This window comes from Gorilla gorilla, chromosome X, assembly GCF_029281585.2.
Source record: "Gorilla gorilla gorilla isolate KB3781 chromosome X, NHGRI_mGorGor1-v2.1_pri, whole genome shotgun sequence".
In the NCBI taxonomy this organism is placed as follows: domain Eukaryota; kingdom Metazoa; phylum Chordata; class Mammalia; order Primates; family Hominidae; genus Gorilla; species Gorilla gorilla.
The window spans coordinates 42,005,136-42,030,989 of NC_073247.2; the positions used below are offsets into that span (position 1 = coordinate 42,005,136).

Sequence of the window (25,854 nt, forward strand, 5' to 3'; positions counted from 1 at the left end):
GTTTAATCAAAACATTTCATTGTAGGAACTTTAAAGAAAAAACTCAGAATCCCTGCCCTGACTTTTCACAGTAAGAAATGCAAGTTAAAAGTTTGACAAAAATGCGATATGCATAACTACATAGATGCGACAGATTTGCATATTCCAAGATGGCAGCCTGGGAGAGTTATTTACAGTGTATGAAAAACTGTGTTCAGAGTCAACAGGTAAACTAAGGACAGTGAAATATTCCTGGCTCAAGAATGACATACCACTTTTGGTATAGAGAAACTATGGTTTATAGGCTGGGCGCAGTGGCTCATGCCTGTAATCCCAGCACTTTGGGAGGCCAAGGTGAACGGATCACCTGAGGTCAGAAGTTCAAGACCAGCCTGGCCAACGTGGTGAAACCCCATCTCTACTAAAAAAATCAAAAAAAAAAAAAAAATTAGCCAGGCATGGTGGCACATGTCTGTAATCCCAGCTACTCAGGAGGCTGAGGCGGATAATTTCTTGAACCCAGGAGGTGGAGGTTGCAGTGAGCCGAGACAGCACCACTGCACTCCAGCCTGGGTGACAGAGTGAGACTGTCTCAAAAAAAAAAAATTAAAAAAAGAGAAACCACGGTTTATTAAAACAAAAACAAAACATTAAAAAACAGCAATCTGGCCAGGAGCGGTGGCTCACGCCTGTAATCCCAGCACTTTGGGAGGCCAAGGTGGGCGGATCACAAGATCAAGAGATCAAGACCATCCTGGCCAACATGGTGAAACCCCATCTCTACTAAAATTACAAAAATCAGCTGGGTGTGGTGGTGCGCGCCTGTAGTCCCAGCTACTCAGGAGGCTGAGGCAAGAGAATTGCTTGAACCCAGGAGGCGGAGGTTGCAGCGAGCCGAGATCTCGCCACTGCACTCCAGCCTGGTGACAGAGTGAGACTCTGTCTCAAAAAAAAAAAAAAAAAAAAAAAAAAAAAGAAAACAACAATCCACAAACTTTCTCACATTGGGATTGTTCTGAAGAACAAAAATCTTGTATCCAGACTACAGGTTTAAAAGTTATTCTACTTTATTAAAGCCTTTATATATTCCACTTACAGATCCATGTGGAGCACCTAGTAATTCAAAAAGTTATTCCTATTCCCCATTACAAGGAAGGTAGAATATTTGTCTAGTCAAATAAGCACTGGTGCTATTTTCAGTAAAGTGAAAAGTCATGATCTTGCCCTTGAAATATTTGATAAGCAGTATAAATCATGAATTTTAAAAGTAAAGAAGCATTTAAAACTTAAATTTGATTCTACTGTTTTTTCCTATGGAAGCTATATTTGGAAGGCTGAGATTCTCTTAGTGAGCAATATAGTCAATATTAATATTGTGTTTCCATCTATTAATTTACCATGTTCACCACCCGCAGATGATCAGCTAGCAATAATGCCATTTCCATAAAGGCCAGGGACTTAGTCATTGTTGTTTCACCCATTCTTTAAATCCAAAAGCCACATTTGCTAATACAATTACAGAATGCTAAAGCTCACAGAAACACATATTACTTAGTTTCTTGAATAACAAGTTATTTAACACATAAGATCAGAATGGAGGGGGGGTACTATGATAGAGTCTCTAGGGGTAAGGAAAATGAACTGATATGGATATATAAAATATTCTTCTGGCTAGCTGCCTAGTTATCAGTGCTGTAATCCACTTTGGGAGGCCAAGGTGAGCAGAACACCTGAGGTCAGAAGTTCGAGACTAGCCTGGCCAACATGGTGAAACCCCATCTCTACTAAAAAATACAAAAAAAAAAATAGCTGGGCATGGTGGTGGGCGCCTGTAGTCCCAGCTATTTGGGAGGCTGAGGCGGAGAACTGCTTGAACCCAGGAGGTGGAGGTTGCAGTGAGCCGAGATAGCACCACTGCACTCCAGCCTGGGCGACAGAGCGAGACTGTCACAAAAAAAAAATAATAATAAAATAAAATAAAAAAAGAGAAACCATGGTTTATTAGAAAAGTTCCCTACAGCATGAATCCTCTGAGGGCTTAAATTGCTGAGTGGAAAAATGGGAAGAGTGGTTTCAAGTACACTTCTACTTTTTTTCTGAAATAAATTTTAGTTAATAAAACTCATTCTTTGTAAACTACTACCCCCAAAGCTTCAGAGTTTCAAACCCAGTGTCAGTAAGATGCAATGGAGAAAAATGATTTATTTCCACTGCAAAATTAAAGAAGAGCTACCGAAGGGAGATAAATATATATGAATTCATGTAATTCATAGTTTGAAACACGCATAAAATACAACACAGATTCAAAAGCCCAATCACATCTACTATTACCAGTACATAAAAATTCAGATAGGTACCATAACTTAAGTGTATATATGTCTGAGAAAGATAGATGTGCTGGGTTATAAATATAATTTTTCGAAAGGTATGTTTAATGTTTATATGTTTTGCTATCATTGGGATCAGAATGAGAGTTTTACCAATCAGGGTATGGAAAATGAAGTTTGTCTTAAGACCAAGAACAGATAAGACAGGGAAACTAAAAGGAATACCGCAAATAGGGTTGAGTGAAGGCCAGCTGATACTTGAACTGTTATGCTTTTAGTTATTTTTAATTATTAAATTATGCTGTACACATTCTCTTCTCCATCCATACTCAGTATCTTACAAATGCACCTGTGTGACAAGTATGGCTAAAAATGAATCCCTTATGTCTGCTCTACAGCCTATATATTGAGCAATTTAATTGACATATTAACTAATTTAGTTCCACTGGGACATTTTCCTAACTTATTTCTCATTTTTGGAGAAGTCTGTCAAAAAATTAGTCCCTATATTTTTGAATAAAATCAACATATTTAATGCTTTTAAAATACTAGGTAATACATTTCAAAACCCTTAGTTTTCCAGTACACAGCAAGGTTAACCCTTACTTTAAATGTTAGACATGGGGTCATAAAATGCTGGGGTAGAAGGGATTTTACAGGTATTAGAGTCAAATTTTTAATCTTTTCTTTTTAAAATTTTTACCTACTATTTTAATGAAGAGCTATGCAATTCAACATTAGACCATAGGCTTCATGAAGGCAATGACCAAGTCTGTTTCTTTTATAACCACCTGTCCAGCACATTATATAATGACTCATAAACAGTTGTTGAGTGAATAAATGAAGGTACCTAATGATATTCCTCATATGTTGCTGGCCCTGGGCTAGCAGCCCAAAGATGTACAGCATGATCCTTGCTCTTAGCAACTTCACTTTCTCTGGGAGAAAAAAAAATGCATAAGCAAGTTGCTACAATATATGTGAAATTTAAGTGTGACAATTTAGCATGCTTGGTGATCTATGAGAGTACCAACTGTAAGCAGTTTCTTCTGCTTGGTGGGAGTTGGGGGTTGTAGACACTCAGGAAAGACAACAAAGATAGGTAACATTTTGGCTGGTCCTTGAGGGCTGAATGAGAATTCGCCAAGTAGACAACGTAGGGGGATCCAGACAGAGAGAACAGCATTTGCAAAGGCAGATATATCTATATCTATATCTATGGGTATATCTATGTATATATGTGTATATCTATGTATATATCTCACTATGTATGTGTGTGTGTGTATATTTATATATATACACACACACACATACATACTTTACAGACACACATATTCAATACACTCTGCCCATATCACCCCTTTTTCCCAAATATGCCATCACATATATATATATATCATATGGGCAGAGTGTATTAAATGGTCTGGAGAATAGGAGCTATGGCTGAGAAGGTAAGTCAAGGCTAGGAAGAAAAGGGCCACGTAATCTCCTTATTCATTGGATTTCATTCTCTAGGCAAGTATTCTCCTGCAAGGAGTTTGGATTGGAATTGGAAGAAGCTGGGTAATGCAGGAACATCAGCAAAGAAACCATTCATCCATCCATTAATTCACCAAATGTTTAAAATGCAGTATCTAAGATATGCCAGGCACACAGAGGGGCAAATGGGATTTAAAGATGTATACTGTTATCATCTAAGTAAAAGATGCTGGGGATTAAAAAGGACATTGGTTAAAAGAGGAGAGAAAACACAAAAGAGCTATTCTGAGGTAACATGAGCCATCATGTGCCATCAGTGAAAATGCAGAAGGGTTTAAGGATGAACCTAAAGTATCTAGCCTGGAAAATTTGTTGGATGATGATTCATTAACTGAAATAGGAAACAGGAAAAAAAAGGTCAGATAAGAGGGGATAGAAGTAGGGAAATGGAAAAACAGGAGAACAAATGAACTTGGTCTCAGAATAGTTGCATTTGTGATCGTAATGCCACATGGATTCAGGGATCAGAAGAGAGATGCGGACTAGAGATGTAGATACATCACCATCCATGCCATCTCAAACAGGGAGGGTTTAAACAATCAAAAGAGAGTTAGGCTAAGGTTAGAAACTTGGGCACAACAGTATTTGAGGGGTGGGTAGGAGAAGAATCTAGAAAAATATAGGAAGAAGAACATGGATGGAACAGTTCCATGAAAGCCAAGGAAGAGGACAACTTCTAGAATGAGGATGCTGAGATGCTGGCAAACATGCTGAGTGCATGAGGGAATTTAACTTCTTTTGAATTTTAATCTAGGAGGATTTTTGTGATTTTGACAATAGATGAGTAGTTGCTGATTTCAAAATGATACTCCTAAATATGTATTTTTTTCTACAGAATATATTTGCCATCTTTGTGCCACAAGGGAATTTAACTTTGGTCTTATAGACAGTGGTCTTCCAAATATATAATGATTTTCCCTCATTTCTGCAGTGGGCCAATGAAACTTGAAACTGTATTACAAATGTTGCCTTCCAAGGGAAGGGCCACACATTAACAGCCTTATTTCCCCATACCATAACTTACCCAAGTCATGTAATTTGGTTAGCAAAAGGGCCAACACCTAGACTCCTGGCTTTTGATTAAGTGTTTTATTTTTCTGTATTCTGATACTAAGTAACACAAGCAATACACCAATACACACACACACACACACACACACATCAGACTTTAGTACAATCACTTAATATCAAAGTCAAAATGATTTCTTGCCCTGTAACTGTTTTAATATTTCATTTCATATAACTGAAGATGGACAAATGATTAGATCACTGTCTTCTCTTGGAGAAAATACCATGTGAATGAAGACTGAATTTGTGAAAGACGGACTGATTTCTCTAGCTTTAACTTTGTGGGAAGATAACACTGCACTCAAGTTCATATTAGAAGCTCTTTTGAGTCTCTCAAAGGGCCCTGAAGCAAAGAAGTAGACGGTACCTTGACTTTCTCGAGGTGATCTTGGAGAGAGTCAATGAGGAGATCGCCCACGGGCTGCCAGGATCCCTTGATCACCTCAGCTTGGCGCAGCTTGAGGTCCAGCTCATCCACGGCCTCTTGAAGTTCCTGGAGTCTTTCAAGGGTCTCATTTATTTTTCTCTGCCAGTCAGCGGAGTGCAGGTTCAATTTTTCCCACTCAGTATTGACCTCCTCAGCCTGCTTTCGTAGAAGCCGAGTGACATTCTGGGCTCTCTCCTCAGGAGGCAGCTCTAAATTGGCAATATGACAAGGTTTTAGGCCACATTCTTTTTTTTTTAAACATTGTCAAAAAGGTCATATTGGAAGAAAGAAAGAGTACAGTTGAACAAGAGGGTAACCTACTGATTAACGGCTTTTTTATACTTTGGCATAAATTTTGATACAGCCCAGAACATCTAAAGTATATCTTCCTGAGTTTCTACCTTATATCAATCCGACAATTTAAGATTCACTTAAGCTATTGAGGAGAAAAACGTTAGGATGCATACCACAAGCTCTAATTTACTTCAGGCAGGCTCTTAAATGGAAAATTAACTTGTAGTCTTTGCAACAATAGAATTCTCCTCACAGATAACTCCCTTTGTTTATTATTTTCTAAATGTTCCAATAACTGATTGCTAATCTCTTTTAATGTTTATTTATGAATGCACAAACTGATTTATGCATGGTAGTTTATGAGTCCTTTTTTTTTCAACATCTATGTTTAATTTGAATTGATTCTATTTAACCAAGAAAATATGAGAGCTATCCAGACCCTGGCAGCAAGAATGGATGGGCTGCTCCGTCAGCACTGATCCTTTTATCAATATGTTATTATAGTTCCACATTCAATTACCTCTGGGCTCCTGGTAGAGTTTCTCTAGTCCTTCCAAAGGCTGCTCTGTCAGAAATAGTCGTACAGTCTCAAGAGTACTCATGATTACAGGTTCTTTAGTTTTCAATTCCCTCTTGAAGGCCTGTGAAATGAGATGAAAAGAAGTGCTTATTTGGCTTGTGGCATTCTTCTCAAAATTAATCCTGGGTGCTCAGAACTTGTTTATGAAACTCCCAGGTCAATTTCTATCTCTTTTATTTATATACTGATAGTTATAAAATGATTTTTTTAAAGGCTATATGGGTCTATCTGTTAATGAGGAAAGCGCTGTGTTTGTAAAGCTATTCTGGGGAGATGGGGGGAGCATTCCGGATAGTTAATGCCCTCTCATTGAGATAAGAGTGCTTTGTTTATGTAACCTGACAGCCATACTTCAAATCTACAGCTAAAGTTTCAAGGTATATATTGCAAAACTCTAGCATGGCTAATGAGGACTTAAACATACCCCAAATAGTGGATATCCAGAACATAATGGGAAGCCTTAAGGGCCATTTGCAGGACCTTAGGCTATATTAAAGTATACAATTAATCCAACTGACAATCACCAGTTAATTCTGTCAAAATGTATGACAAGGTATAAAATAGGTAAGCTAAGAGAAAAGTCTCAATACTTTTGAAAAATAGTCATTACATCATCCATTGTGACCTCTTTGAGAATAGTAGAAATGTTTTGAGCTATTATGGATGTAGGAATTGCGGACACTAGTTTCTATAAATGAACAGATCTAGAATTAATCTTTAATCTGTAATCTTCCTTTATCCAGGGGATCAAGAGAAAAACAAAATGAATAGTTTCTGCCTTCAAAAAGTTTCTAGATCCAAAGAAGGGAGAAAATTAACACTAGAAGCAGAGTGAAAACAGTAAGTTCACACATAATCGAGTGCTAAAAGGATCGTGAGGCATACCGTGAGCCTAGAATAACCTAACGGATACTCTGACACCATTGAAGAGAGTTATTGACCCAGATTCTTTGATCTCAGAAGTGAGGGTATTAATAAAAGTATTAAGTGCATGCTACATAAATGCTAATATAACTGTTTAACAATAACAGTAATATTTGCCCTGATCTAGGGCTTAATTTTTGTAACTTTTTTCAACTCTGTCTTTTAGCAATGTTGCCTGCTGAATTTAAGCCCTGTTCTTTCACTGGGGAAAAACAAATTAGCAGTATTCTTCCTTGAATTTCAGATATGCCATTATGTTACAGAAGTGTTCCAGAGCTGTACTGTATGACACATTTATTAATAAAATCTTAGCGGTGTTCACCATTCAAAAGAATCCTGAGTCTGATACTTTGCAAAATGATTCATCATCCACAGCTATTTACAATTCAATAGAGAAAGGGAAGGCGTTTGAACCAAAATACTGGAGTTCTGTAAGTAGAATATTAGGATTCAGCCTACAGATAGGGAAGTACTTTCTGAATAATGGGATATTTCTGTACCCTAAAATCATGCTAGATACGTGAGTTATTTACTCTGCTTACATATAAAGCTGATTCTCCTGATATTTCACTTGAAATCTCCATGTTTGTGTGTGTGTGTGTGTGTGTGTGTGTGTGTGTTCAGTTGTTGTATTCTTGTGTTTTTTTTCATACAATTAAGTTTCCCAAATTCAAGTAAATTATCATTTTGCCTAGCTTCTCTGTTTGGACCTGAATGGAGGCAATTAACACTGACATTACTAATTATAAAAATAATAATGGCTTCCTCTATTGAACTATCATGTGTCAGTGGTTGTACTTGAAACTGGAAATACAAAGTTGAATGCAAAACAGCCCTTTCTATTTAGGAATATTTAACACATAATAGAAGAGTCAGACACGTAAATAATTTCAATACAATGTAGACAGTGCTATAGACTTGTGCAATATGGGGAAGAAAATCGGGAAAAGCTTCCAGGAGAAGCTAGCAATCACATAGAATTCAAAAGCATGAACATGACTTATTCAAGGAAGAGTATGCTAGAGAACATTCCAAGAAGAGGAAAATGCAAGTGCAGAGTCATAGGACATAGTGCAGTATGGTATGTATCGGAATCTCAAGCAGGCCAGTGTTTCTAGAGCATAAAGAACAAGGAGAGGGCATGTCCAAAGATGAAAAAGACACTATTGCTATCTGGAAATATATTAGATTTTTAAACCAGAATTTGAAGCTCTGCCTCTCTATGATCATATATGGTCCACTAAGAGGCTTAGGTGTTGCCTTGAAGGTAATCAGGAACCTTTGAACGGTTTTAACCAAGGGAGTGGCACAGGAATATGTGTGTTTCAAATAGATCTTCCTGATATAAATACAGAGTATGTATTTGAGAAGAACAGAAATGGAATCAGAGAGATAATGAGGCAATTGTAAGAATTCAGTGCAAGATTATGAGGATCTGACTCAGGGCAATGGTACCAGGAAAAATGACAGGGATAGGATAGGGAAATGTCTAAAAATCTGAAGTGTGAAAATTTGGTGACTGAATAGATGCTGGAGAGAAGAGAGAAAAAGAAACAAGAATGACACTTAGTGTCTAGGTTGAGTAGATGAGCAAACGCTGGGTGCAATTCAACTAAGTATGAGGAAATAAACTTTCCTGGATGTCTCAGTTCACCTACAGAAAGCTCTGGCCTCCTGAGAAACTTCCCACACCATGGAGATTAGATCTGTAGCGATTTGTCTAGTTCATTTCTCTGATCCAAGAGGGTCAAACGGTTATAGCTCAGGGTAGGTTCCTAAGCTAAACTCTATGTTGTCAGAAAGACTGGAGTGGGTATCTTTCTAGGTATTTACATTTCAAAAAATATGAAGCCCATACCTTGGAGACATTTCCAGATTGTAAAACATGAGACACATAGGGCTAGCTGGTTTCTGCAGAAGCTGGAATTAGGACTCAGGCCTGTTATGTTTCCACAGAGAACCTTTCAGAATGAGAGATGGATAGCAGCCTCCTTCTCCTTTATAAGCAGAAAAAATGATTTTTCCTAGTCTCCCACTTATGGAGTACCCAGCCACTCAAGTAGGAAAATGTTTCATCAGCGTTCATCATGTTGCCCTAGGGGTAAGCCTTTGGGCAAAGGGCACAGCAACAATATTTACTGTAAGGTAATTAAATGAAATCTGCCTCTGATTCAGAACCCCTCATGATCATTCAGGATAAAATTATTGAAGAGTAATATTAAAAATGCAACATGATGGTGTGTGTGTGTGTGGGGGGGTGTTCTGTGCATGGGGGACAGAGTAAGGGACTGTGATATGCTCAGCTTGGAAAGCTAACATTCCTTCCACAAGGAAATAATAAATTCTGAGGTTTGAGGAGAAAAAAATATTTAGAAGTTATTTTCTCATTCAGATAATATACGTTGAGTGCCTACATATCAAAGTTTAATGGGCAAACAGAGGAACAGGATCTCTTGAGAGATAGAAAAGGAAAAAATAGGTGGAGAGATTAGGGGAAATGAGGAGTGTAGAAATTTCAAGGAGAGAGTGAGAATTTTGAGAGGAAGAGGGTGACCAAGTGAGTCCAATGAAACATAGAAGTAAAGTAAGATCAGCATTGCAGAGTGTTCACTAGATGTGCTGAGAGCAATTTCAGTGGAGAGCAGAAGCCTCAGAAGTAGGCATAGCTGAGGAGTGAGTGGAAGAAGGAGTAGGTATTTCAAGTGAAAATTAAATGTTCAATTTTCTTTTTCTGAGAAGGAAAAGAGGAAGACACGACAGGAGGACAGAGAGGATAACAAGATAAAGGGATAAGAAGTTCTTTTTAGCATAGGAATGATTTGAACCTAGAGTGAAAGACGGAAGCTAGCAGTAGGGTAACCAACCATCTTGGTTTGTCCAGCATTGAGTTTTTCAGGATGAGAGACTTTCGATGTTAAAACCAGAATAGTTTCAGGAAAATTGGACAGTCTCAGGAAAACGAGGAAAGTTGGTCACCCTAGATATATGTTACGACCTTGACAGAAGGTGGAGATAATTGTTGGAACAAGGTCTGTAAAATAAGGAAATGGATCTTATTTTTTATTTATTTATTTTTTTTGAGACGGAGTCTCGCTCTGTCGCCCAGGCTGGAGTGCAGTGGCGTGATCTCGGCTCACTGCAAGCTCCGCTTCCCGGGTTCATGCCATTCTCCTGCCTCAGCCCCCCGAGTAGCTGGGACTACAGGCGCCCGCCACCACGCCCAGCTAATTTTTTGTATTTTTAGTAGAGACGGGGTTTCACCGTGTTAGCCAGGATGGTCTCGATCTCCTGACCTCGTGATCTGCCCGCCTTGGCCTCCCAAAGTGCTGGGATTACAGGTGTGAGCCACCACGCCTGGCCGGAAATGGATCTTAAAGGTCTCATCAAACTTAAAAACTTAAGGCACTAAAAACTTAAAAAGTCCAAGGCACTATTTGATGATATAATTCCATTGTTAAAACTGGACAGTAAATAATTCAAAGCTAAGGAGCATCCATTGTGAGAGACCACGTGTTTGCCCATCGAGTTGTTGCCAAGGACTTAGATCCACCACAGCTGCACAGTTCATTTCTTAAATATGAGTCATTGAAGATTAAAATGAGGCTAAAGAAAAGACAAAGAAAGTTCTGTTATTACAAAGACATAAGCACCATTATTTTCACATTGTTGCCTGAAATTAAGAAAAGAAAGTGGATGGAAGAGAGGGTTAAGTGATTGTATCTTTAGAATTTCAAAAGATTCAGATTAAATACAAAAGGATAAAACTCCCACAAAAAGAGAGAAATAGTTGGTTCAAGGAGGTCAGAGGGTAAAGAAAATGGTAATAATTCTTATTATGTGGGAAAAACTATAAATAACAATATGTAATTTTAAACATGGTTATATGTAAGATCCTCTTTAATTTAGTCACTTAACAAACTTCAAGCAACTACTATGTATCAGACACTGTTCTAGGCAATGAACATCTGTGGTCTTTGTAGCATGGAGCTTAAAACAAATGGCTTTATGTAGTAAAAAAGCAATGTAGAATCTGCATTAAAATAATGGAAAGTCAATTTTTCAGTATCTAATAACTCACCACAAACTGCATGTTGCAGTATAATTTATTGCATTTTAAAAGAAAGAAAAATGAAGACTTTTTTTTTAAAAAAAAAAGACAAACAAGAATATTTAATGTCAAGAGCCTTGATTTTGATAAGTGTCTTGTCTCCCAAAAAGGCCTGTTTGAATGAGGTTTGAGAAAATATATACTCATATATACTGATTTTGTCATATAAATTTTGGTTAATATTTTAAACCAGAGAAGTCAGTTCCTTTATGTGATGATAGAAAAGGTATCAGATATAGATATTTTCTCCCATGTACATACAGAATACGTATTTACAATATTCAGATGTTAGCATTCAGATGTTAAGATAACTACTTCCTGAATCCCTTGAACAGATAAAATTATCTTTGTTAAAACACATCCTCTTCCCCATACCTTTCTTTTCACCTTTCCAAGACAGCCAGACCCAAGGGCCCAAAATAGTGATATGAGAGAATCAGAAGCAATACTAAAGACGTAGAGCACCTCTATGAAAATAAAATATGCAATTTAGAAAATGTTAGGAATACTACACGGATGTTTGTCCTTTAGCTTCTTAAGATTCACAAAATAAACTTATATGAAGTATGCTACTACACTGTTATAGCAATGATAATCTCAAGATAAATCTATTTATTATGAAGGTTGAATTATCTGGTAGATTGCACTTAAAACACCATAGGTACTGGCCAACCGGGTGACTGATTATTGACTCACTAATTTGTTCATTCAAAAAATATTTATTTTGAACCTATTATGTACAAAGTTAGGAAAGATATAGAGACTTAATCTTTGTCATTAAGGAGCCAATAGTTTGGTTGAGTAGGTATATTTGTGGTGTATACTTTTATATTATGAATGTTTCATCCATGCAAATTGAGATACAGGTAAGTTAGGGTTTACCTAAGGCCATCAGTTAATTACACACTTTGAATCTAAATCTTGCAATTCTAAAGTGAAGCTGAAAGTGAGTGACAACAAAACATAAAATCTCCCTGACTTAGAATAATTTGGAAGCCACATAAGTGGAAAATCCTAATGGCCATGGAAGAAATCAGAAACTTAAAAAATTCCTGAAAGTAATAGAGAAGAACCAAGTTATTGATTATTATTTTATTTATTTATTTATTTATTTTTGAGATGGAGTCTCACTCTGTCACCCAGTCTGGAGTGCAGTGGCACGATCTCGGCTTACTGCAACCTCTGCCTCCTGGGTTCAAGCGATTCTCCTGCCTCAGCCTCCTGAGTAGATGGGACTACAGGCACGCGCCACCACACCCTGCTAATTTTTTGTATTTTTAGTAGAGACGGGGTTTCACTATGTTGGGCAAGCTGGTCTCGAATTCCTGACCTCAGGTGATCCGTTTGCCTTGGCCTCGCAAAGTGCTGGGATTACAAGTGTGAGCCACCACACCTGGCCATTGATTATTTTTTTCTGTCCTTCTTGCTTCCTGCTTATATTATAAAAATATCTAATAATGCCATAAATAGAAGTAGCTCAGAACCACGTATGGAGGGGATGAAAGGTGAGATATTGATTTGCTTCATGAGAGGAACAAGATGAGAACTCTGGGCATAGGTAATGACATGACAGGGATAAAAGCTATCTTGCTTTCTCCTGGGGACAGTGGATTTAGGATCATATTACTATGGATGTGAGTAAAAGCCCGTGCTTTTCAAAACACAGATGTCTTTCAATCATGTACAGCTTGCCTGGTGCTGAATTTTACCTATATTCATATTGAAATGGTAAATTTGTGTTTTTCAGAATAAAATCTGATGGAATGACTAGAAATACTACCCATATTTGTAAGCAGAACTTCCCAGAATCATCCTGGGAGGCAGGCTGAAGTGGTGAAAAGAGCACTGTTCTGAGTGGCAGGAGCCTTGGGCTTCAAGCCTGGGCTGGGCCAGAACCTGGCTGCAGTGATCCAGAAAAGGTGATAAACTCTTCCTGCTCCTCTGTGTCCTCATTTGTAAAATGTGGGCATTTGCTAAAACCTTATCTAAGTTCTAACATCCAGTTCTCATATACTATAATCAATTTGTTAAGATCATTAATCGGCCACAGGCCTGCTCTATGGTGGCAGTTTGAGAGTCTCTGCTAAGCATCGTTATTATCGATGCTTAAAAACCATAGCCATAGCTTGGCATATAGTAAATGCTCAGTAAACTTTGTTGACTAAAATACAGAACACCCAGTTAGAACACTAGAGTGTGTTATATGAAGGCCAAGTTGATTTAGATGCAAAACAGGCTTGCAGGGGAAAGCCTGGACTCATGAATCATAAGAGAAAAAATTAATGCTGTAAATTGGGGAAAATGGACAGATCTTATTCTAGGTCTACTCATGTTCCAGATCCAAAGCTGAGTGTCACTGCTGAGTTACTGGGTGGAATTTCCTCAAGAAGTGGTCCCATTAGCATTGCCTTCTTCAACCTAGTGATTTCTTAAAGGAGGTTTTCATGTCCAAACACTCAGAAGTTCCATGGTTTGAACTGCTGCTTGGGGCTTTTTCTGTAGTCTGCAGGATTAGGTAGGAGATGAGAGGACACTAGACAGACTCTGAAATGTAGGATGACTCAACAGTTCTGTTCATTCAACAAATGGATACCGAGCAGGCATAGAACAAGACGTTAACAGTCATATCTGTAACTTGATCTGTATTTACTAGTTTTGCCATCCTACGTCATCATTCTTGTTCCTGTGTTATTTCTACCTTATTTTTATGTCTCCTGTATTGTTTCCATGTCTGACAAGAAAGTTGCTGAATATATTCTGTCACCAAAAGGACCTTCTTTATTTAAAGAGCCACCATATTTATTGAGTCTCAAACACATAAGAATATTTTACCAAATGCTCACTTCGGGACAAGCAATGCTCAGTTAACTTAAAAGCAAGGTCTTGGAAAAGGGCAAGCAATCCAGAATGTACATGGCAGGGTGGCAAGAATATTGCCCCCAGTAATCTAAAGCAAATTCATAGGGGTTCATGGAAGAAAAAAATTTGAAGAAAGAGGCAATGGAGCAAACAACAGAAAGAGAGGTTTCCCTTAATAGTCATGTGAGACAGCTAGTATTACAGAAGTTATGAACATGGGTATCTGGGCTATAAAGAAAAGGCCATAATCATCTTTTCTTATTGAGGTAAGAACACTTAATATGAACTTTACCCTGTTAACACACTTTTTTTTTTTTGAGACGGAGTCTCGCTCTGTCACTCAGGCTGGAGTGCAGTGGTGCGCGATCTCGGCTCACTGCAAGCTCCGTCTCCCAGGTTCACGCCATTCTCCTGCCTCAGCCTCCCGAGTAGCTGGGACTACAGGTACCTGCTACCATGCCTGGCTAATTTTTTCTTTTTTTGTATTTTTAGTAGAGATGGGGTTTCACCATGTTAGCCAGGATGGTCTTGATCTCCGGACCTCGGTTAACACATTTTTAAGTGCACAAATCGGTATTGTTAACTATAGGCACAATGTTATGCAGCAGATCTCTAGAACTTTTTCATCTTGCATAACTGAAACTTTATATCCATTGAGCAACAACTCCCCCTTACAATGTCTGGCAACCATTTTTCTACTCTCTGCTTCTATGAGTTTGACTAAATAATCATCTAAATAAGATAACAAAAAGCTCCGCCTTATTTTCACTCCACTTCTGAATAAAAGTGAAGATAAGGGATTGAAGTATCAGATACATCCATTCATTGTTTCAGATAGTCAACAACATGAACAACAATATTAATTTATAAATGAGATTGAATAAATTTGATGTAAAATTGAAAAGTAAATGAACATATTTCAGGCCTGAAATTATGTTTTTTTAAAAAATCTAATTGTAGTCAATGAAAAAACATTTTTGAGTGTATAAGGGGAAAGTGTGTTTAACAAACTCTGTGTTGAGACTTATTTTTCTGGAAGTCTTTGAAAACAAAAGTTGTATTCTCTGAGATCAAGGGCATGGGCTAGAATAGTCCAGCCTGCTTGCAGGTCTGTGATACTATGGAGGAATAGTTTAGTGCGCACACAGCATCTTGAACAGCTGTTTGACTCTTAATTCTAAGGCTGGGCTGCTTCCAACAATCACTGGGGAAGTTACTTCCTACTGACAATAATGTTGTTAAGTTCTGAGCTGACCTTGAGAGATCACTGGTGAAAACTCAATCTGTTCCCGTGGCCATTTAGGGAATTAGGTCTTAGGTCATTGAGCCTAAACTTTAAGATTTGGAAATTACTTCTGAAATGTTAGTAAAAATGAATGGATTATTAGGAAACCCTGTGACAAATTAATTTGTGTATGTTCTCAAGATACTGAGCCAAAATTTGAGATTGTCAAGTATAAGTGGTAAATAATATCTGAATCATACCCTTTGTGTCTGTCTATCAACATAATCCAAAAATGGAACCCTGGTTCATTCTAAGCACATACACTCAAACGTGATCATTCCCAAGTCTTTCTCAGATGGCAACATCATTATTTTATTTGTTCAAGCCATTGACCTCAGAATTATCCTTGACTCTTTGCTTCCTCTCAAACTCCACATTCTATCTATCTTAAGTTCTATCAATTCTACCCTCCAAATATATCTTGGATCAAATAATTATTCACCATACCTATCATTTCCACTCTAGTCCAAGTAACCATTTCCTTCTGAGATGACTCCACCACCCTCCTTTTCTGTGTCTTCAGTTTCGCTCTTTTTATAGTCAATTCTCCATAGCAGCAAGAGTCAACTTGTAAACACGTAAATCAGATCACATCATCCCTGCTGAGAGCCTTCCAGTGATGTTTCCTTACTTCCAGTGATGTCTCTTTACTCACAGAATAAAATCCACCTCCAAACTATGGCCTGCAAGACCATTCATTATCTGGCCTTTCCCTCTTTCTAGAACCTATCACTGTCTACTGATCTTATTTCCCTTGAGATACACAGCTCATCTTGCTATTTCTACAACACTCTAAACCTGTTCTTACCATTGGGCTTTTGAATTTGGTGCTTCTTCTGCCTAGAATCCTCTTCATTCAAGGTTTTTGCATGGTTTACTCACTCACATAGGTTTTGTTTGTTTGTTTTTTTGAGACAGGGTCTCACTCTGCCACCCAGGCTAGAGTGCAGTGGCACAATCCTGGTTCACTTCAACCTACACCTCCCAAGTTCAAGCAATTCTGGTACCTCAGCCTCCTGGGTAGCTGGGACTACAGGCACGTGTCACCACCCAGCTAATTTTTGGTAGAGACATAGTTTCACTATGTTGGCCAGGCTGGTTTCGAACTCTTGACGTCCAGGGATCTGCCTGTTTCAGCCACCCAAAGTGCTGGGATTACAGGCATGAGCCACTGCACCCGGCCTCACACAAGTCTTTACCCCAAAATAACCTCCTCACATAGGCCAGTACTCCTCAATCTTTCTCTATTCATGCTTTATTTTCTCTTCATAGCACTTACTACCCAACATAATTTCATATATTAATTTATGGGTTTACTATGTATTTCTGTCACTAAAATCTAAACATCCATAGGGGCAGAGACTCATTTTGTTCACTAACATATGCTTAACATAGAGTAGGCTCTTCATAAATAAAGTTCTTGAAAGAACCAATAAATTCTAGGAATCTGAGTTATGGTATAATTTTTCCTAAAATAATTTTTTTGGGGGACAAAAGGAAGAGCACAGAAAAAGATCAAGGGGATCATTTGTAATTAAATGAATAATGTGTGTAAAAGCGCTTTGTAAAGGCAAAACACTATGCAGATACTGTTTTAAAGAGTATTTGTCAGGACATCAAAATATTTTGACAAAGTGAGAGAGAAGACTCTGGTAGAGAAGTCAGTTTGTAAATTATTCACATCTCATCTTGTTACAGTCATTAAAGCAAAGCAGCAATTCCTAGATGACTCAGTTCTTCAGTTTTGATGATAAAGCTAGTTTTCAGAAGACTTAGACTTAGTTTTCAGAAGACTCAAATGCCTAGAAATGCAGTTCTAAAAATAATTTTTAAGTCATTTCTATTCAGCATCCCTAAATATGACTGCATAGGATATCAAACTTATACAAAAATGATGAAGAATAGATCAAAAAGACGTTTATTTCCTCCAACGCGGCTAAAAAGACACCTTAGAGTAGATATAACTAACAGTCAAGTGGTTTAGAAACTCTTAAGAGGCCAGGTCATTGAATGTTAGAATGAATCACTCTGGCCGGGCGCGGTGACTCACACCTGTAATCCCAGCACTTTGGGAGGCCGAGGCGGGTGGATCACGAGGTCAGGAGATCGAGACCATCCTGGCTAACACGGTGAAACCCCATCTCTACTAAAAATACAAAAAATTAGCCGGGCGTGGTGGTGGGTGCCTGTAGTCCCAGCTGAGGCAGGAGAAGGAGAATGGCATGAACCCAGGAGGTGGAGCTTGCGGTGAGCCGAGATCGCACCGCTGCACTCCAGCCTGGGCGACAGAGCGAGACTCCATCTCAAAAAAAAAAAAAAAGAAAAAATAAATAAAAAGAAAAGAAAAAAGAATGAATCACTCTATCGCAACTTTTGGTTGTTTTTCAGAGGTGATAGGGAACAACGCATTTTTCTTAACACAGAGCTGACTTAAATCTTAACATTCACAAATGACACCCAAAGATATTTTCTCTTTCTGTAAAAAGAAAATACAGAAAACTCGTCAAGCTAACATACATACTAAAATGTATCCCACGTAAGCAGGCCAGCATTGATAACAGAATGAGCCTAAATAAATGTATAATCTACAACATGATTTCAGGATAATTTTATTGAATTTCTAAGCCTGTCTCTCACTTTGTGGTGACTTCTGAAGAAATCGAACATGCATAATATATGACCTGACAAATGAACAAGTAAACTACTTTATTCAAGCCTTTTCATTTGTCAACAGCATCCAAGCAATAATGGCTTTCTGTCCACTCTTTTAATAATGTATGTATTGATTACTTCCATCTAAATCTTAACCAGAAAATCTCGGGAAGCTTTGAAGGTATCGTTAATGATCTCTAGGGAAGGGATTATAGAGATTTTTTTAATTGAAAGATGAAAACCTAGTGACAAACAATTTCATTAGTAAAAATGCAAACAAAAAGGCATCACCTACACTGTTGTTACAATCAAGATCTAATCTCCATTTGGATTTGGGGTAGGAGGAAGGGAGTTGAATAAGCTGATGTCTTATTGCAGTTCTCCTTAGAAATTCCCCACTATGATTTGCTCCTTTAAAACTCTCTCTAGGTTAATCACAGAAGTAGACAAGTAATAAATATCACTTTAGTGACTGCTCAAGTAAAACAAAGGAAGTCAGTTTTTAAAATATATCTGGACCAGAATAACACCCACTAATTGAAAACGAGTCAGTCTAGTGAGGCAAGTAATGAGGAACTGTAAAAGCCAGGATAATGTATTCAAAAGACATAAAAATTGGTCAGTTTATATTTGCTAAGGCATATTTGAGCTTTAATTATTTATAACACTTCACCGCATCTGGAGCATTATTTTATTAATTAGTCTTGAGAGCCATTCAGTTGCAGTTGTTATGCTGCCCAGCTGGTTTGGGGAGCACAGATCTACTCCCATGGGTGTGAAAACTGCTTTGAGGAGTGAGACTATGGTCCCCAAATATGTCTGTGGAGTATCTTGGAATTTTACCTACAGAAGAACCATATATCTCTCCACGACAGCAATTGATATTGACTGTATATTTTCTCTACAAGAAAAGAGTACAAGACATGTAATATTTTGCTACAAAATATTATCACTAATCTGAAATGGTATACAAAGAAAAACACAAATTACCTGTTTTGTAAACATCCTGATTTATAGAAAATGAAAGTGAAAATGAACAACATTTGATTCTAGTTTCAACTATTGACATTTTAATGGGATTTGTATCCCCATAAAAAGCATCAGCAAAGGATATTAATAATTTAGAATAGAGAGTAAGCAGACGATTTTTTAAAAAAGCGGCACTCTAAATACTTGCGGAATAAGTTTACAATTACAGTGACCCATCTCAATACCAAGGATTCTATATAAACAACAATTAAATCAAGAAACCCATAAAGAGCAATACAACGTACAATTCTGGAAACATGGCAAAGTAAAACAAAAGTCCACAAATATAAGATCTGTCAACTATTAGATCTTGATGGAATTTTGTACTGATTCTGTTCTTTTTCCCTTTTTCTAGTTGAGTTCAGGAGATCTGATACACAGATCCAGTTTCAAGGATTTTCCATTGTTCTTTTGTCCATAGGCTTCAAGAGCATCACTAACTAGACAGTCCATATATGAAAGGGCTACCACATACATGTGACAAAACTTTGAGTCAAACAGGCTACTAAACTGTTCTCTCATCAGCACTCAGGAGCGATGATGTTGTTTGAGGAAGGAGAGTGTTTTGTGTCAAGAATTTTTCTTAAAGATACCAAGAGAAGCTTGAAAAAGCATTGCGCCAAACTACAAGTAAAAACTGTATGTCGTATGTTTATTACATCACTATTCACAATAGCAAAGGCGTGGAACCAACCCAAATGCCCATCAATGATATACTGGATTAAGAAAATGTGGCACATGTACACCATGGAATCCTGTGAAGCCATAAAAAAGGATGAGATCATGCCCTTTGCAGGGACATGGATGAAGCTGGAAACCATCATTCTCAGCAAACTAACAGAGGAACCGAAAACCAAACACTGCATGGTCTCACTCATAAGTGGGAGATAAACAATGAAAACACATGGACACAGGGAGGGGAACATCACACACTGGGGCCTGTCAGGGGGTGGGGGGCTAGGGGAGGGATGGCATTAGGAGAAATACCTAATGTAGATGACGGGTTGATGGGTGTGGCAAACCACCATGGCACATGTATACCTATGTAACAAACCTGCACTTTCTGCACATGTATCCCAGAACGTAAAGTATAATAATAAAAAAAAACTGTGCATCAAAGTAGCTCTACACACTTTACAAAAAGATGCTTAATTGGAAATAAACAGAAAACTCCTGTAAATAAGAAGGGAATACCACTCTATTCTTTCTTTCCCTGCTCTTGGTCTCAATAGCCTTCCTTTATCTAACCAGTGTCTACTGTATACTAGGCACTTTGGAATGTGCTGAGTAGAAAAATGACAGCTTTCCCCCTCCCAAAAATCTTCTTGAAGGACATGGTTTAGCAAGAGTGGTCGACATTTATCAAATAGTAACACATGTACGTGATGACAAACAACGCTATGTTATAGAAAAGTAGACAATTTCAGAAGAGTGTGTAAAGAAAGATCTGGTCAAATGTAGACAACAGGGAAAAGTTTGCACAATGTCCGAGCCAAGATGTAAAGGATTATTAGATGATAACCAGGATATTATGAGTGGGTGGGTGTAGGTAAAAGGGTTTGAGACAGAGGACCAACATATTTAAAGCCCCACATAAGAGGGACACGCAGAATTGGAAAAAGCAAATGGAGGCAGTATGGCTGGTGTCCAAACAGCAAGGGAAGAGCATCTAGAAAAGAGGAGGTTGAGGCCAGACAAGCCAGATAGTGCCTTGTCACCCTTGTTGAGGATTTTGGTCTTTTTCCAAGAGCACTGAGAAAACTACTATAGTGTTAGGATAAGGACTGATATAATTGGATTTATGTTTTTTACACAGATTATTCTGACTGAAATGTAGAGGTTGCATTGTAGGGTGGCAAGAGTAGATGCAGAAAGGTGAGGAGAAATGGTCTTTTATAATTATGATGATAACAATAGTAGACAGTCAAAAACAATTTTGAAGGTAAATTGGTCAGGTGCGGTGGCTCACGCCTGTAATCCCAGCACTTTGGGAGGCCAAGACAGGCAGATCACGAGGTCAAGAGATCGAGACCATCTGGCCAACACGGTGAAACCCTGTCTCTACTAAAAATACAAAAATGAGGTGGGCATGGTGGCGCGTGCCTGTAGTCCCAGCTACTAGGGAGGCTGAGGCAGGAGAATTGCTTGAACCGGGAGGCGGAGGTTGCAGTGAGCCAAGATTGTGCCATTGCACTCCAGTCTGGTGACAGAGCAAGACCCCGTCTCAAAAAAAAAAAAAAAAAAAAAAATTGACCCACTGATGTCTTGGCAGTGGAAGGCTGAAGGCTGGTCATCCGGAAAAGGTACTGTACCAGTCAACTACGTTGTTGTCTGGTATGAGAAAATATTTAGTTAGAGTCTTGGAATATTTAGCTAGAGTTTTGGAGTTTTGTAGATTGCAGCAACAAAAAGATAAAGAAGCAAAGGGTTTCAGACTTTTGAAAACAAGTTATTAAAATTTAGATGATTGAATCTAAGTTGTATTTGGAAGGAGGTAAATATGGAAGGGCAGAGGAACTAATGTATAAAACACAGAGTAATCAATGGGCTGGAAGTCCTGTGAAATTCACGAAAGGTAACAGGTAGCTATCTGAGCAAGCACACTAACCAAGTGGGGACGGATTAACTTCATTCTGGTGAGTATCACTCATAACTCTAGCATCACCATCTCCCCAAGTCATGTTCTTTGTCATGAGATTCCTGAGTAAGGACTGCGTTAAGTACAGACATTTTACCACTCCTAACAAGCAACCAAAACTAATAACCAGGAAAAGTGAAGCAGTATTTATAACAAAATACTGGCTGGAAGAAACCACAGCAATTATTTGGACCAATTTCCTCATACTACAGTTGAAGAACAAAATAGCAATCAGAATCCATCTTAGGAAGAAATATGACTAGAATCTCAGTCTCCTGACTCCTAGTGCACATGTCCAGTGATTCATTTTCTTTGGTTTCTGGAACTAGCATAAAATTCATCTTTTGTAGAAATTCTGTCTCATTTCACTATATCGCACAATGCATTTTTTAAAAAAGGCCCATCCTTCTCAATGAGTGCTTTTCTATGTGTACACCAGAGTGTTTTGGCTGTTTATTCAAAGTCAGAACATTTAAAACACATAGCACCATTACATTTCACCCTACCACAAAAGCTAATTTAATATTCAGAAATATATGAAGGCAAATGGCTAAAGGAGAAACTGGCAGTTTCCCTGGCATTTTTTTTTTTGCAAAGATCCCTGGGTCTTCTTTCATGTTCTCTTCCCTTTTTAAAATTTCCTATATCCTCTTCTCCAGAATAATATAAACCCTTGACCTTTCCTCAAGATGCCACCTTTGGCTGTATCTCCACAGAGATCTTTCCTTTACATGCTCAACATACAAAAGTGGTACCATTTTATCAAGTTTTTATTATTTGGTAGTAATTTGTTTGGTTTGCTATTCATTTCTGTTCTTGTATCTTTTATTCTCATTTCCAAAACACTTATCAGTATCCACTCTACACCAGACACTTTACTAGACTCTAGGGTCTTGGAGGTGAACAAGACAAAATCTCTGCCTTTTTCACTCAGAGCTTAGTAGAGAAGATAGAAATGTAAGTAAAAATAAAATAAACAAAGAAATAATTGGTCATCGTTGGAGGATGCTAGTGAACAAGTTGTTATTATAAAAATTGGTAAAATTGAAACGTATTTTGCTTGTTCAGTATGAAAGGTATACTGAGTACCAAAATAGGAGACAAGTGCAAAACATTTTTTTCATAGACCTACCCCAGTGAATAAATGAAGAAGGAATGGTAGAGATAGGCAATTATCACACTGCAACCCCTAGCCACTGATCATGAACAGCTATTAAACATCACACAAAAAGAGAAAACAAGGCATTATATACCACCTCCTGATGATGGAAGAATACACGAACACCTGTGAAGCAGTCTTGCCAAAAAAAGCCAAACCCAAATACAGTCAAACTGTGGAACTGCACCGTTCAATCGGTAGCTACTGGCAACATCTGGCTACTGAGTACTTGGAATGTAATGAGCCTGAATTGAGATGTGCTGTAAATGTACATTTTTTCTATTGATTGCATGTTGAAATGACAATAAGAATTGTACTACAGTTGCATGACATATAACGATGAAAAGAAACAGGGTGAAAGATACAGGGAAACTATGCTATTTTAGAAACTTACTGTGAATCTGTAATTACTTCCAAATAAAAAGTAATAAAAAGACCAACTAACCAAAGTAAGGTGTGGGTCTGATTTCAATTTTTATTTAAACCAAAACCAGAAAAAGTTTAAAAAATGCATAATATGTATGAGAAAAATGGAAATTTGAATATGGACTGGATATTTGATATGATGAAATTATTGATATTTCAAAAGCATTATAGTAGCAAGGTGATTACCTTAAAAGAGTGAATCCTATCTTTTAACCTTTTGAAATATTAACAATAAAATAACACACGCCTGATATTTGTTTTAAAACAATCTGGGAAGAGCTATAGAATAAATAAGATCTGATGTGATTTGATAATTGTTGATGTCTTGATGAGTACATGAGTTTTATTATAGCATTCTGTCTACTTTTGTATATGTTCAATATTTTTCATCATGAAAAGCTTTTTTTTTTATATAGCCAAAAGAGATGGACGATTTCTTAAAGGGTATTATTAACACAAATGTGTTTGACATTTACAATATAATGGCTTAGATTATTTATAATTGAGCCTTGGGTGAGAAGAGTAAAAAAGATTTCTATTCAACTTAATTTCAAACAAAATTAATTTTAAAATAGTCACTGGATTACTATGTGCTTAACATGTGCAAGGCACGAGGCTTAAAAATGTCCTACCCTATGTACATCGTTCTGCTTCTGAACTGCTGGAAAGTCGCCTCCAATAGGTGCCTGCCGGCTTAATTCATCATCTTTCAGCTGTAGCCACACCAGAAGTTCCTGTAGAGAAAGGTGCAGACGCTTCCACTGGTCAGAACTGGCTTCCAAATGGGACCTGAAAAAGAACAGCAGCATACTATGTCAGAATATCTAGAAGTATAATTGATGATTCTAACAATTCCATTAAAAAAGTACAATAAACCTACTGTGAACTACAAAGCAGTCTTGAATAAAAATCTGGCTACTTACTTTTGAGAGCCACAAAACAGGGGATAGTTTGATGGCAATTTTGAGAAAAGGCAGTGTTTAGCCATATGTTTATTTCCACATGCAGAATGCTGAGACTTTTGGCATGAAATATACACTGGAATCTATTGCTTTTCCATACTGTTGTAGTCAACGATTCTTAATATTTCTGGTAGAAAAAATTGGATGCAGTGACTAATGAAAAACACTTCGTTTTCATGTGACTCATGCTAGTACTGGAATTCTTTTTGCCTTGAGAAATGGAAAGGTCTCTCCCCACATTTTGACTTTTCCATTTCTACACCCTAGGCAGCCTTTTCCATTGAGTTCTTCCATCTGGCGTCTGTTCCATTCTGCTCCTCTTCCCAAATGCGTCTCCTTTCCCCCTACCCTTCTTTATTTGTGTGCACCTGGGATTTGTCTTCACCAAGTTTCAACATTTTCTGCTTTGTTTCCTTTGTGTAAAAAGTACTAAGACAACAACTCACATGGAAGAGTAAAATCAGACATTTATCTGAAAGCTTCCCCCGAACATGAATAATTTAGGCAGGAGACTGAGTGCTTTACCGTCAACTGTATTTAGAACACGTTAATCCTTAGAAGCCATTTAAGAATACACAAATGAATGATCTATGCTATAAAATCCACATTTCACTTGAAGATGAGAAGCTAAATTAATAAAATAAATCATCATCCAGAAAACAAAGAGGAAACGCAGAGTGTTAGCAAAGCTTTATCTTCAGGTAAATTAGAAATTATGCTCAATCACTCAGCTATTATCAGCAATTACTAATTAATTCATAATAACGCTACCTATAACATAAATATAATAAAGACTTTAATGCTGCAAAGATTGAAATGTAAAGCAAAGCAACCAGGTGGAGCAACATTTCCCTTAGCCATTTGGTAACTTAGCTTGACATTACAAATACAATTCTCCTTTTGGCCTTAGTCAAACAGAATCACCAAAGAATACTTATCTACTGAAATTAAATTGTTCCAAACTTTCTGAAGGATAACTTGACAATACATAAAAGTCTTTAAAATGTGCAAAGACAACGACCCACAGGCTTAAATTCAAGGAAATTATACTAACAAAGAAATTGGAAAAAAATACAAAGATATAGGTGGAAAAATGTTATATATAGCAGCATTTATGATTGATAAAACAAAATAGAAACAACTTAAATATTCAATATGAGGGAATTGCTTGAGAAATGCAAAACCCCAACCTACTGATTGTTTTCAAATGTAATGAAACTTGTATATGCTTTAAATTTAGAAATTAATGAAATTTATATATGAATTTAATTAAATAGCTCTTAATTTAAAAGGGAATTATTACATATATAATGGTGCATTCATACAGTAAAATCCTATGCAAGGTTCAATATGATGACATAGCCAAATATTTATGGATATGGAAAAGGTCATCATCCCAGTTACTAAGTGAGAAAACAGGTTACAAAACAAATACATTTTTTGAATTTTTCTAAAACATTTGTGTATGTGTATGTATTTGTATGCTCATGCTTGACTAGGAAAAAATTTTGTAATGACAACCAGGTTATCCCTCAGAGGTAGATTTACAGGTGATTTATTTCTTTTTTTTTTTTTTTTTTTTTTGAGACGGAGTCTTG

General features: G+C 37.4%; 1 protein-coding gene across 13 annotated transcripts in view; it reads right to left on the bottom strand.

Annotated features, from left to right (window-relative positions):
- DMD (dystrophin) overlaps positions 1-25,854 on the bottom strand; it is a 2,091,067-nt gene that overhangs the window by 356,942 nt on the left and 1,708,271 nt on the right. For all 13 annotated transcript variants that reach the window (XM_055376532.2, XM_055376533.2, XM_055376528.2 and 10 more), the window contains 3 exons: positions 23,927-24,083; positions 6,155-6,275; positions 5,281-5,549 (listed from right to left, as the gene is read on the bottom strand). In XM_055376532.2, coding sequence (XP_055232507.1) covers positions 5,281-5,549; positions 6,155-6,275; positions 23,927-24,083 — 547 coding nt within the window. The remainder of the gene's footprint in view (positions 1-5,280; positions 5,550-6,154; positions 6,276-23,926; positions 24,084-25,854) is intronic.